General features: G+C 41.6%; 1 protein-coding gene across 3 annotated transcripts in view; it reads right to left on the bottom strand.

Moving 5' to 3' along the window:
* TPK1 (thiamin pyrophosphokinase 1) overlaps positions 1 to 12,490 on the bottom strand; it is a 455,370-nt gene that overhangs the window by 194,156 nt on the left and 248,724 nt on the right. For all 3 annotated transcript variants that reach the window (XM_075921715.1, XM_006124113.4, XM_075921716.1), the window contains one exon: positions 6,600 to 6,672. In XM_075921715.1, the coding sequence (XP_075777830.1) occupies positions 6,600 to 6,672 (73 nt within the window). The remainder of the gene's footprint in view (positions 1 to 6,599; positions 6,673 to 12,490) is intronic.

Here is a 12,490-nt window from a genome sequence, read left to right as displayed (position 1 = left end):
TTCCCTATTGCGACTCATGAAATTAACATGCCCCTTCCGGAAAAGGGGCCAGTGTAGACGTAGCCAGTCTGTTTCAGCAGCAGCTGCTGGTTTACTCTCTTATAGCCATTCTCATAGCCATTCTACCTCACGGTCCCTCTACCTGATTGCAAGGCTTCCTTATTAAGCAGGTTCTCCATAAAGACCATGCCCCAGGCCTTCTCAGCCCAGGAGTCCTAAAGCACTGCTTCAACCTCTGTAAGTCACACCACTTCATTTGTGGGCATCAGCCCTTTTAGCCTGTGACAACTACTTGCAAAGGAGTATATTTTATAGCGTGATTAATTTCACATTTAGGCTTTAACTAACTCTTCTTATTTGGACACTTTAAAAATAATGTCTCTCTCTGTCTGTCAATCAATGCTGCTTTTAAAAAGGAGGGTTTGGCACGCTAACATTTTATGCGTAAGTGGAAATTAAGTGAGCTATAAAATACATTTATAAAACCAGAGAGAAATGTAGCTTCAGTTTCACAAATATGAACAAAATTTCTTTTACTACTTGCTGATGTAAGTTTAATGACATGATTTGTTTCAGGCCAATACCTTCAAATACTTGAACACAACTTGCTCTTAATCTAGCAAATAGATCAAGAGTGTACGATATACAATTGATCATGCAAACTGTTCCATCACTGAGAGTCTGATGAGAACATAGGGTGGTATTTTCAGAAGCACTCAGATCAGCCCAACCCCGCTCCACACGAAGCCACACGGTTTTCTAAAGGCAGGTCTGCACTTAAAGGCAACATAGCTGTGCAGTATCTCAGTGAAAATGCTGTTGTGTCAGACAGTTTCCCAACTCCCATCAGCACAAATTTACCCATGAGAGCTGGTAACTGTTGATAAGAGAAACCCTCCCATTGGTATAGCACTGTCTGCACCAGGGATTAGGGCTGGAATAACTGCAACACACAGGGTAGTGATTTTTCACATTTTTAATCCATCAATGCTGAGCAACGAAAGGTCCTGTTTCTCCCATTTGCAATCATTTACTCTGTTTCCTAATAAATGGTTAAATGCAACATTCATATTGTCCACATTCTTTGATATCTGTTTACTCTCAACTCTTATTCCATCCTATAGAAGCCAAGTCAAGCCAAACCAAAATATGGTGTAAGGGGGAAGGATGTGAAGTGCACATAGAAGTGCAAATCTTTATCTGGTACAATTCAGCCTAGCTTCACCCAAGTCCTATCAGTGGAGCTGAAACTGCCTATTTACACCACCTCTCCCAATGTATTTGGGTAGGCATTTACTGTTAAGTGTTTCACAGGTGTACCATATTTTACAGATTGTAAATAAGTCATGTTAATGTAGGAACTGAGTAAACTTCTGCTGATGACTAGCCAAATGGTGATGTGAGTAGGAGACAACAGTGCTGAATAGCAGCCAAATCTCTCGCCCCCCCTCCATAGAATTTCATACATTTACATCTATCTTTACCGTCTGAATTTCAGTTTTAAAAATAAGTTTTTCCTCTAGCCAAGAACACCCTCCCTAGGGATCTCAAGTCAAGCTCTGTCTTTTTTTGGTTCATGCATTACCACCAAATATTATGGATTCTTCAGGTTAGATTATGCCCTGTTACTTTGTAACAATGTGGTTGTATAGTTGTATCTTTACACCACAAATACAAAGTGATATAAATTACACTCTTTTCAGAGTTGAATGGTGCGTAGCATCAGAATTCAGAGTGGAAATTCAGATTGTCACATTCACAGAGGCATAGGGCTCACAGGGATCCTGAGAAGTCATCAAGTCCAGTCAATCCTGTGGTGATGCAGGACCAAACACATTTAGACCATGCCTGACAAGTGCTTGTCCAACCTGGTCTTAAAAAGCCAATAATGGGGAGTTCACTGCCTTGCTTAGAAGCCTATTCCACAGCTTAACTACCACTATAGTTAGAAAGGTTTTCCTAATGTCTAACTTAAATCACCTTTGCTGCACATTAAGCTCCTTACTTCTTGTCCTAGCTTCAGTGAACATGGATGATACTTCATTGCATTCTCTTGGTAACAGTTTACAAATGTATTAAGGATGGTTATGAGGGCCCTCCCCTCCACCTCATTTTCTTTTAACGAAACACACCCAGGTTTTTTTTTGTTTTGGAAAAAAAAAAGTGTCATTTTTGTTGCTCTTAAGTGAACTCTCCCCAGTTTATCCATGCACATCTTTCCTAAAGTTATAACACCCAAAATTGGACACTGAGGCCTCATTACCAAGTAGATTAGGACAATTACCTCCTATGTCTTACAGATCATAGAATCATAGAATAATAGGACTGGAAGGGACCTCAAGAGGTCATCGAGTCCAGCCCCCTGCCCTCAAGGCAGGACCAAGCTCCACCTACACCATCCCTGACAGATGTCTATCTAACCTGTTCTTAAATATCTCCAGAGAGGGAGATTCCACCACCTCCCTTGGCAATTTATTCCAATATTTGACCACCCTGACAGTTAGGAATTTTTTCCTAATGTCCAATCTAAACCTCCCCTGCTGCACTTTAAGCCCATTACTCCTTGTCCTGTCCTCAGAAACCAAGAGGAACAAATTTTCTCCTTCCTCCTTGTGACACCCTTTTAGATATTTGAAAACCGCTATCATGTCCCCCCTTAATCTTCTTTTTTCCAAACTAAACAAGCCCAGTTCATGAAGCCTGGCTTCATAGGTCATGTTCTCTAGACCTTTAATCATTCTTGTCGCTCTTCTCTGTACCCTTTCCAATTTCTCCACATCTTTCTTGAAATGTGGCGCCCAGAACTGGACACAGTACTCCAGCTGAGGCCTAACTAGTGCAGAGTAGAGCGGCAGAATGACTTCACGAGTTTTGCTTACAACACACCTGTTGATACAACCTAGAATCATATTTGCTTTTTTTGCAACAGCATCACACTGTTGACTCATATTCAACTTGTGGTCCACTATGACCCCTAGATCCCTTTCCGCCATGCTCCTTCCTAGACAGTCGCTTCCCATCTTGTGTGTATGGAGCTGATTGTTCCTTCCTAAGTGGAGCACTTTGCATTTCTCTTTATTAAACCTCATCCTGTTTACCTCTGACCATTTCTCTAACTTGCTAAGGTCATTTTGAATTATGTCCCTATCCTCCAAAGAAGTCGCAACCCCACCCAGTTTGGTATCATCTGCAAACTTAATAAGCGTACTCTCTATCCCAATATCTACATCATTGATGAAGATATTGAACAGTACGGGTCCCAAAACAGACCCTTGAGGAACTCCACTTGTTATCCCTTTCCAGCAGGATGACACTCCTATCAATACACCCCAGAATTATATTGCCTTTCTGCAACTGCACCACATTATTTAGCTTATTCAATCTGTGATCCACTAACTACCGTTTCCCTTGTTACCACAACCTAGCCCACTATTCCACATTTTGAAATTGTGCTTGTGATTTTCCCCCTTGTAAAGGAAACAAGTTCTCATTTATTGAATTTCTCCAATTTGTCAAGGGTGTTTTTCCAATTCTAATCCTGGCCTTCAAAGTGCTTGCAATCCCTCTCAATTTGGTGCCATCTGCAAATTTTATTCTTCGTGCTATTATCCACATCATGGAATGAAAATATTGACTAATACCAGACATAGAACTGGTTCTTGTGGGACCTCACTAAATATAGCCTCCAAGTTAGACAGTGAACCATTGATAAAGTATAATATTTCAACCAGCTGTGCACTCACCTTATAGAAAGTTCATCAAGCCCACATTTCACTTAGGTTTTTTGGACACAGTCCAACATGACATTTTCCTTACTCAAATCAAGAGCGATCACATCTACTGCTTTTCTTATTCACTAGTCCAGCAATCCCGCCACAGAGGAAGTAGATTGGTCAAGAACAAGTCATGCTAACCCAACATATATTGGCTACATTTTATAACAATAATATCCTATAAGTGTTTACAAATTGATAATTTAATAATTTGCCCCCATAGCTTTCCAAGTATCAAAGTTAGGCTAACCAGTCTACAATTCCACAGGTTCTCTTCATTCCCCCTTTTAAAGACACATACTAATTTTGTTCTATAGTTTTCTGAAACCTTGCCCATCCTCTGTAAGTTCCAGAAGATAACCAACAGCTCTGAAATTGCTTCAGCTTGTTCCTTAAAAGTAGCCTGAGATCAATTTCAAGGAAAGTATTCACAGAAATACAAGGCAAAATAGAGAAGGAGCAGATTAAGGAATATTTAAACAGTTTAGATGATTCAAGGTCTTGCTGACTTAAATATATCTAAACTACTTAAATATTCTTTAGCCTGTTCTTCTTCTATTTTGTCTTGTATTTCTTCCCCCTATTGTGTTGAGTATCTCTTCACCTTTCTAGTGAAAACTGAAGCAAAATTGGCATTAAACATCTCAGCCTTTTAAATGTCAGTATTAGGTCTCCTTCCCCACTAAACAGGGGACCTATATTTACCTTTGTCTTTCATTGCTCCTTGTATATTTAAAGAATCTCTTCTTTTTGCTTTTAATGTCATTTGCTAGGCATAATTCAAAATGGCGACGTAAGTTATATATATTCAAATGGATACAATTTATATGACAAAAAGGAATATTTTAGTCGGAAGAGAAACTGCTGTAAAAAGATGTGACATCCTCTGACTTAGCATATACCTTCTGACACCCTTCTGCTAGTTCTTACTCATCAATAGCACCCCTACATTTTGACAGTCCCTTGCTTGAACTCTCTGGTATATAATCTACACCCACTTAGCAGTGTGCAATTTACAGCACCATTATTAAAACTTAATCCAGCTATTAAGTCAAATGTTCTCTGTGGTAGCACTCTTCAAGCCTGGCCTCCCACTACACTTTGAAATTAGCAGTTTACTTAGGCAGAATGAGTCAGATAAACACTAATAATTAGCACAAATAACTTTTAAAAAAAATTCCTTTTGCAAACATTAACCATAAAAAGCATGAGCTCTTAGGAATGAACTTAGTAGCTGAATAAGATCGTAGTCACAAAATGCTATAAGATGGAAACTAAGTCTTAGGTACATAGCACATGAAAACTCATGATAAGATGAGAGCAAACGGATCAGAAGACAATGCCAATAAAGCACCTTACAATCCATTGTGCCTTAAGCAAGAACTCAATTTGGGTCTATACTGCTGGCATACTACAATTGAAGTACCAGAGGGGAACTTGTCTCCTAGCTACTTTATTTCAGTCTCAGTAGGGGTGTCCTTGTGTATGTTCTCCTACACAGCTGTAACCCAAAGAAGAAATATCAGATTTCTGAGCGTAGGAGGTAAGTGACCCATTTTACGAGGAACAAGCAGCCATTTACAGGTTGAACCTCTAGTCCGGCAGCATCGGAACCTCAATTTCCTGAACCATGGCAAGTCAATGGTGTCCATCAGAACTACCAACACTTCCACTGCTTGCTGGGCTATTATAAGACATTTAGGGGTAAATAAGAGCTAAACAACAGCACAGAAGACTGAGCGCAAGGACAGGTGGCTATAAACAAACTTCATAGGGCCACGGAAAACTTGACTATATCCATGGTAAGTGGACATCTGACTAACTAGAATCATTCTGGACCACAGATATTGCCAGACCAGAGAGTGCTGAGTTCGAGAGGGTCAACTTGTAGCATATTTGTATCTAGTTCCTGCAGTGCTTATAAGCAGCACAATTTTACGAATTCAGATTTTACTCCAAAGTGTCAGTTTTCTTGGGCCTGAAGGCATGATACAAAGCACAAGTTCCCAGACAAACAGACCTCTGAAGGGTTACCCACAACCCATTAAAAGATTGTCTTTCACACACTAGGATTCTCTAACATACAGTCTTTAAGAATAGCGATTCTACACATAATGTGGAGACTCTAAATAGAAAGGGGAGTTTAATCAACCATCTAATAAAAGGGGTTAAAATTAAGTGTGTTGGTGGAAAGTGTGCTGGCTGCATTAGATGCAAATTAACAAATGCAGGAATCTGCCAGAAGTCCCATTAAAAGTCTGCATTAGTCAAATAAGCGCGATTCACTGTGTCATTGCGTGCTCAAGAAAGCAGCAGCAAAAAAAGCTATACACTGTTTGTGGCTTAAAGGACAAAAATCACATCACATTAAAAAAAAATTCACATTGCTGAAAATATCTGTAGAGCTTATGTGGGGATCCTGGGTACATATAAATCCTGGCAGATTAATCTTATTTCTTGATCTCAGTTTGTGGGGGGCGGGGGAGGGGGGGGGAGGTCTTTCAAATTGAGAGTTTCAGAAAGTACACAGTAATTTCTTGCCAGGAAAATCTCTACACATCTCTACCCTATTAAATTGATAGTGCAAATTCTAAGGAAAAGCCAACTGCTTCAAAGTCGTTTTGCTTTTTCTACACATTTTACTTATTAAATTATATGTTGTCACTCACATATAGCACAAGGGCTGGTCAAATTTTTCAGAAGCCAAAAGGAAATGAAGAATGCTCAGTAACCCACAGGGGGTGCAAAGGATTCCTCACTAATGGGGTGGGTCCCATGGTGCTTTAACAAAAACAAGTGTAAATAACATTAAACAATTTAATTTACCTTGACCGTGTAGTACTCCTTGACTTCAGGCCTAATGGAATCAAAGTCACCGCTGATGTAATCAGGCAAGAAGCTGAAAGAGATTCAGTGAACAGTTAAATGAAAAATTAAAGCATCTATTTTCTTAAATATATATATATATATATATATATATATATATATATATATATATATATATATATATATATATATATATATATATATATATAAAAAATAAAAAAAGATTGGGAGAGGAATATTCCTTTCCCAAAGGAACAAGATTATAAAGCAAAGAGGGGAAAAACATATTGTACCTTTAAAAGGTACCTTTATTGTACCTTTACACAGACAGAGACAAATCCCAGACAGAGTTCAGGAAGAGTTGTGCATGTATATTAAAAAAACAATTGACTCCAAAACTTATTATTGAAATACACGGTCATCAACAAAACATATTAAAAACCAATTCATTATACTATACCATCTAGTATCTTGGGATCTTGTTCCTTTGCTGACAGTAATAGTTTCAGGATGTTAGACATTTGCAGAATTTGTTCTTTTATTAACAAGTTTCCAGTCTCCCCACAAGAGATCTGAATTAGCTCACTACAAGCTTCATGATATATGAAAGTACAGAGTTTTAGTGGATGTCAGCCACTAAAAATAATTTGTTACCCAGTTTAGCACTCAGGGATCTCTTCTATACATTGCATCCACATACAAAACTAGCTAATCAAACACCAAAGTTACATAAAAATCCATTTAACTTGGTTTTCATTCTCCCAGTGATTTAACATGCTGAGTAAAGTTTGGTTAATCTTTGTGTTGTGGTGTGCTCAGATACAATGCATTGAGATAGCGGGTTTATTTTTTCTTTAAATATCTATGGAGAAAAGGACACAGGCAGTCCCCGGGTTACGTACAAGATAGGGACTGTAGGTTTGTTCTTAAGTTGAATCTGTATGTAAGTCGGAACTGGCGTCCAGATTCAGCCGCTGCTGAAACTGATCAGTTTCAACAGTGGCTGAATCTGGACGCCAGTTCTGACTTAAATACAGATTCAACTTAAGAAGCCCAGGCATCCCCAAGTCAGCTGCTGCTGAAACTGATCAGCGGCTGATTCCAGGAAGCCCCGGGCAGGGGCTTCCTGTAGTCAGCCACTCGTCAGTTTCAGCAGCAGCTGACTTGGGGACGCTTGGGGCAGAGCAGCTGGGGTGCTGCTGGGTTGGTCCAGTAGCGCCGCCGCTGGACCAACCCAGCAGCACCCAAGCTGCTCTGCCCCAGGCGTCCTGATTCAGCCACTGCTGGTCAGTTTCAGCAGCAGCTGAATCAGGACGCCTGGGCCAGAGCAACTGGGGTGCTGCCGGGTTGGTCCCGTAGCGCCCAGAGCGGCGCTACGGGACCAACCAGCAGCACCCCAGCTGCTGTACCACAGCCGCCCGGAGCAAAGCCGCGGAGCACGGGGGCAGCGGGACAGCGCAGACGCGCCATGGCTGTCCTGCTGCCCTCAGGCTCTGGGGCTTTGCTCTGCTTTGCTCCCCGTCCCCCTGGTCTGCAGACCAGGGGGACGGGGAGCAAAGCGGCGGAACACACGGGCAGCCCAGACGCGTCTGGGCTGTCCGCCGCCCGCGTGCTCCGGGGCTTTGCTCTGCTTTGCTCCCCGTCCCCCTGGTCTGCAGACCAGGGGGACGGGGAGCAAAGCAGAGCAAAGCCCGGGAGCACGCGGGCGGCGGACAGCCCAGACGCGTCTGGGCTGCCCGCGTGTTCCGCCGCTTTGCTTCCTCTCCCTGGTCTGCTGGAGACCAGGGAGAGGGCCCCGTTCGTAAGTGCAGATCCGACGTAAGTCGGATCCGCGTAACTCGGGGACTGCCTGTATTAGCAACTGCTCTAATGCCACATTTTAAAGATTTTTAAGCTATTTCTGGTATTCTATTTGACTATGGCTCCCCACCACTTCCTTAAGAAAAAAAACAAAAAACTTGCCAGGGATAAGTTTATCTAGGTCTAAGGTTTAGAAACTATATCCCCTTATTTAAAAAAAAAAAAAAAACCACACAACACCATGAGACAAACAAAAAACCTGGAACGTCTAAGATCCACAAGAATTCAAAATTCCAAAAAGCATCTCCCCTAAAGTCTACAGCAAAGACCATGAAAGAACAGAGGTATGGAGGTTTGGGGGAATTTGTTTTACCAAACTAGTTAAGGTTTCTCCCCAAAATAGCTTTTAAATGCAAACATTTGTTACCACTACTAATGTTTTCAGATATATAATAAAAGTTGTGCTTTACAAAGGATCATTAAAGTGTTTTGAAGAATAAAGTTTCCCATATTACTAAAGTCTTGTAAAATTTTAACTTTCATAAGATAGAGGGAAAGGCAAGACAGAATTATGAAAATGCTGGTCACTGTTTCATAGATAGTTTTGAAATTAACTTGAGCCCTAAGTAGGGATTGGACCATTTTGTAACTCTCTCAGAGGTCAGCATGTATTTTCCAAAGGATTTGTATGTAAATTTGCTCACTGCCTTATACTTAAAACTAATTTTTAAAACATCCTTGAAGAAGTTTAGCAACACTATCATCAAAGTTTTCTCCTACTTGATCTTAACAAAATAGCATACCACATACTCTTTAAAGTTCCCACATAATTAAAACCTTTTGCAATGGTTGTTAGATTTTTTTTTAAAGGCTTAAGAGTCATTTGCCATTATTATTCAATAGGGACAGGAAGTAACACTCTTCTACGCAGCATTCAGCCCACAACTACCCACTTTCAAAGCAACCAGCATTGTTCCCAACAAAAGCAAAACCAACCTACTCTCTGAAAAAATAGCAATCCTTTGTGCTAACCCAAGCACTCTTGTATACTTTCGTAGTACATTCTAAATTTTAAGGACTGCTCTTGCTCCCATTGAAATAATCAACAAAACTCATTACACCCTATCCTCTCATTACCATCAGGGTAGCTCACTGACTTCAACACAAGTGTGAGAAGAAAATCAGGCTTATTCACTTCAGTGGAAATAGGATTGGACTCCTGGTTTGTTCTACCCAGACAAAGAGCACCTGTTCAAAAAGGCTGATAGCAATTTAGTTTACTACTGAGTTTAGTTGTACTAATTAGAAGATCTCAAAGGCCTGAGAAACTTCAAAGGTGAACTCCTACCTTTTGTTCTTTCCCCTACTGTCCTACTTGCTAATGTAAGGAGGCTATTAAAATGTTTACTCTGAATGACAAAATGGTTCACCCTCAAGTCAATTCCTGCCCTTCACCCCACCTAAGAAAAAAAAAAGTTGTTATGAAGAGTGTCATATGAGATGTCACATTTATTGATATGAACTTCTATAGATCATTAGTTGTTTTATAATTAATCTTGCTCAAACAGTGCATACAGTCCAGAGGTTTTAATGTGGGCAAAATTGACATCTATGGTCACCAGTTTTCTTCTGCTTGAATTCCTTTCACTAATTACTAACCACAGTGTTTTTCTAATGATTAAACATTTCATAACATTGAAAAGATAGATGTTTCAAGAGACACTTTGAGGGGCTAGGAGCAAAATTACAAGAGAAATAGGAACAAATCACATTCTCTCCAGGTAACAATTCACTTCAGACATTCTGGCTTCACCACAATTGATACTAAGTGAGAAACAGTTGCTAGATGAATTTCTAGCCATGAAATTTTAGACAGTAAACTCAAAAAACAAGTACAAACCATACCAAGTAGCTTTGCAGGATCCCTAGAACACCCTCTTTGACTTCTGATCAATACAACTGCTACACAGGTCTCTCTTCTCTGGGAGAAATACATCCTTGTACAAATGTTTACTTCAAGTGCATTCAGCTTCACATAATTAGCTCAAAGACCGGCATGCCTTCCTGAGTGGCCCATGAACTCTGGCTGAAAGTTAACCTGCCAAACTCCAAGCCACTTGCCTCCCTCCTAGAAACACCACTGGGGACTGGAATAGAGCCAGGCTTCAGAATCCCCTGCAGGGGGCACCAAAAGGCCTCTCTGCCCAGACACAAGATTATTACAACTTCTCCTTTCTTCTTTTCTTCCTACCAGTGTGAAGCCTCCCTACTAATGGTTCAGGAGTGGCTAGGGGATCATTGATGTAACTTGTGGGGTGTGTCCCTGCCTGCAGATGTCTCTGTAAGTGCAGGGTGTGTCAGAAGCTTGTAGCTTGACATCAGTGTCACAGTGTGAGAAGCATCCCAGGTTGGTGGGTGAGGAGGGCTCAGCAGTCTCACAGCTCAGGTTGCGCTCTGGGAACCCCATCAGACCCATTTTTGGAGCCAGGCATCTAAACAGTTGAAGTAAAGTAGCAACACTCTTTAGCCCAGTAGCTAGCAAACTTGCCTGGGATATGGGAGATTGCTGGTTCAAGTCTCCCTCTACAGGCGGTGGTATCTGATTAGGAAGTTGCTGCATCTCAGGTGTGTGCTTTAGCCACTAGACTATGGGATAGTAAACTGGATTTAGCACAAATTTTCTCCCCCCTGCCTTAGAAAAGACTGAATGACTTGCACTGAAACCACAGGAAATTCCTTCCCGAATCTGTCTGGTGGGTTCTGCCTACCATCACAAGGTTTAAATGATCATCAGTATATGCGCCCAGAAAAGAATCTTCCCCCAAGTGAGATTTGAAAAGAGCCTAGGAGTTTTTTGCCTTCATCTGCAGCACAGGTCCTGGATCCCTTGCAGGTTTGAACTAAAGTAAATGGTGGATTCTCTGTAATTTGTATTTGCATCTGTATCTGCAAAAATGAGTCATGGATATCCACATCCATATCCTCGGACATGGATACCCACTACTAAAAGGTAGATATATGCGGATTAACACATGTGGTTTGAAGTCTGGTAATAATCTTATATTAGGAATATATTTCGTCTTGGAAGGTTACATTTTTATAAATATAAAATATTTGGTAAATATAAAAACTCCATTTCACCACATTCACGCACAACCCAAATGTAGGGGGACTTTTAACCCCTTACTAAAACTCAGTGGGAGTTTTTGGTTGGCCAGCTCCCAGTACCAAAAGGGGAAAGGTCCATGAGAAATCAGGGCCCTGAGACTGACAGACCCCAGGGACAATGGGAAGAGGCCAACACTTCAGGTCACCTGATGGACAGGTTGGACAGGCCAATGTGGGAATTAGGAGGCCAGGTCCCGTCCTCCCTGTGAGCTGGGATTTTCTGGGTCTCTGAGTCAAAGGGGGAGAGAGCTAAGAAGAGTAGCAAGCTGTACTGACAGGCAGACCTGCAGCAACACAACCAGACACACACACAGCCCAAGGAGTGCAAGCTGTGCTGAGGAGCAGACCTGCAGTCACCAGAGCCAAGGGGGTCAGAGAAGCAATGCAAGGAGCTAGAGGCTGGCAAAGCAGCATAGTCTGGAGCTGGATATGGTGAGCATCTGAGACTAGCAAAGGGGGGGGGGGGAGAAAGAGGCTCTGGGCAGGGAGACACCACCAGTCAAGAGGCCCTGCAGGCCAGACTTGGAGAGGGATTGTAACTCCAACTGGGAGAGGGGTCCTGCCATCCAGAACCTGAAATCGTATGGCTACTGCCAGAGCAAGCGTGTCCAACCTGCAGTCCCCCCTGCAGCACAGCCAGGGCCTGAGAGAGGGCCCTGGGACCTATAAGGAACAGACTGTGAACTGTCCTTGCAAACTGCTGTTTGTGATGTCCCCGTGCTACAGAGCAGGACTATGTGTTCTCTTTTAACCTTTCTCATTTTTACCTTATTCTTTTCTTTTTAATCAGTTGCTGTTTAATAAATTGTATTTGCTTTGAACTGTATGTAATGATCAGTGGGTCAAGAAAGCATCCAGTGTGAAGAGAGCACCCCAGAGTGGGGACACCCTAGCCCCTGCCCTCAGTAACTACAAGGTCAGGG

The sequence above is a fragment of the Pelodiscus sinensis genome, chromosome 2, assembly GCF_049634645.1.
Source record: "Pelodiscus sinensis isolate JC-2024 chromosome 2, ASM4963464v1, whole genome shotgun sequence".
Taxonomy (NCBI): Eukaryota; Metazoa; Chordata; order Testudines; family Trionychidae; genus Pelodiscus; species Pelodiscus sinensis.
The sequence above is the reverse complement of the archived record's forward strand: the minus strand, read 5'-3'. Positions and strand labels throughout refer to the sequence as shown.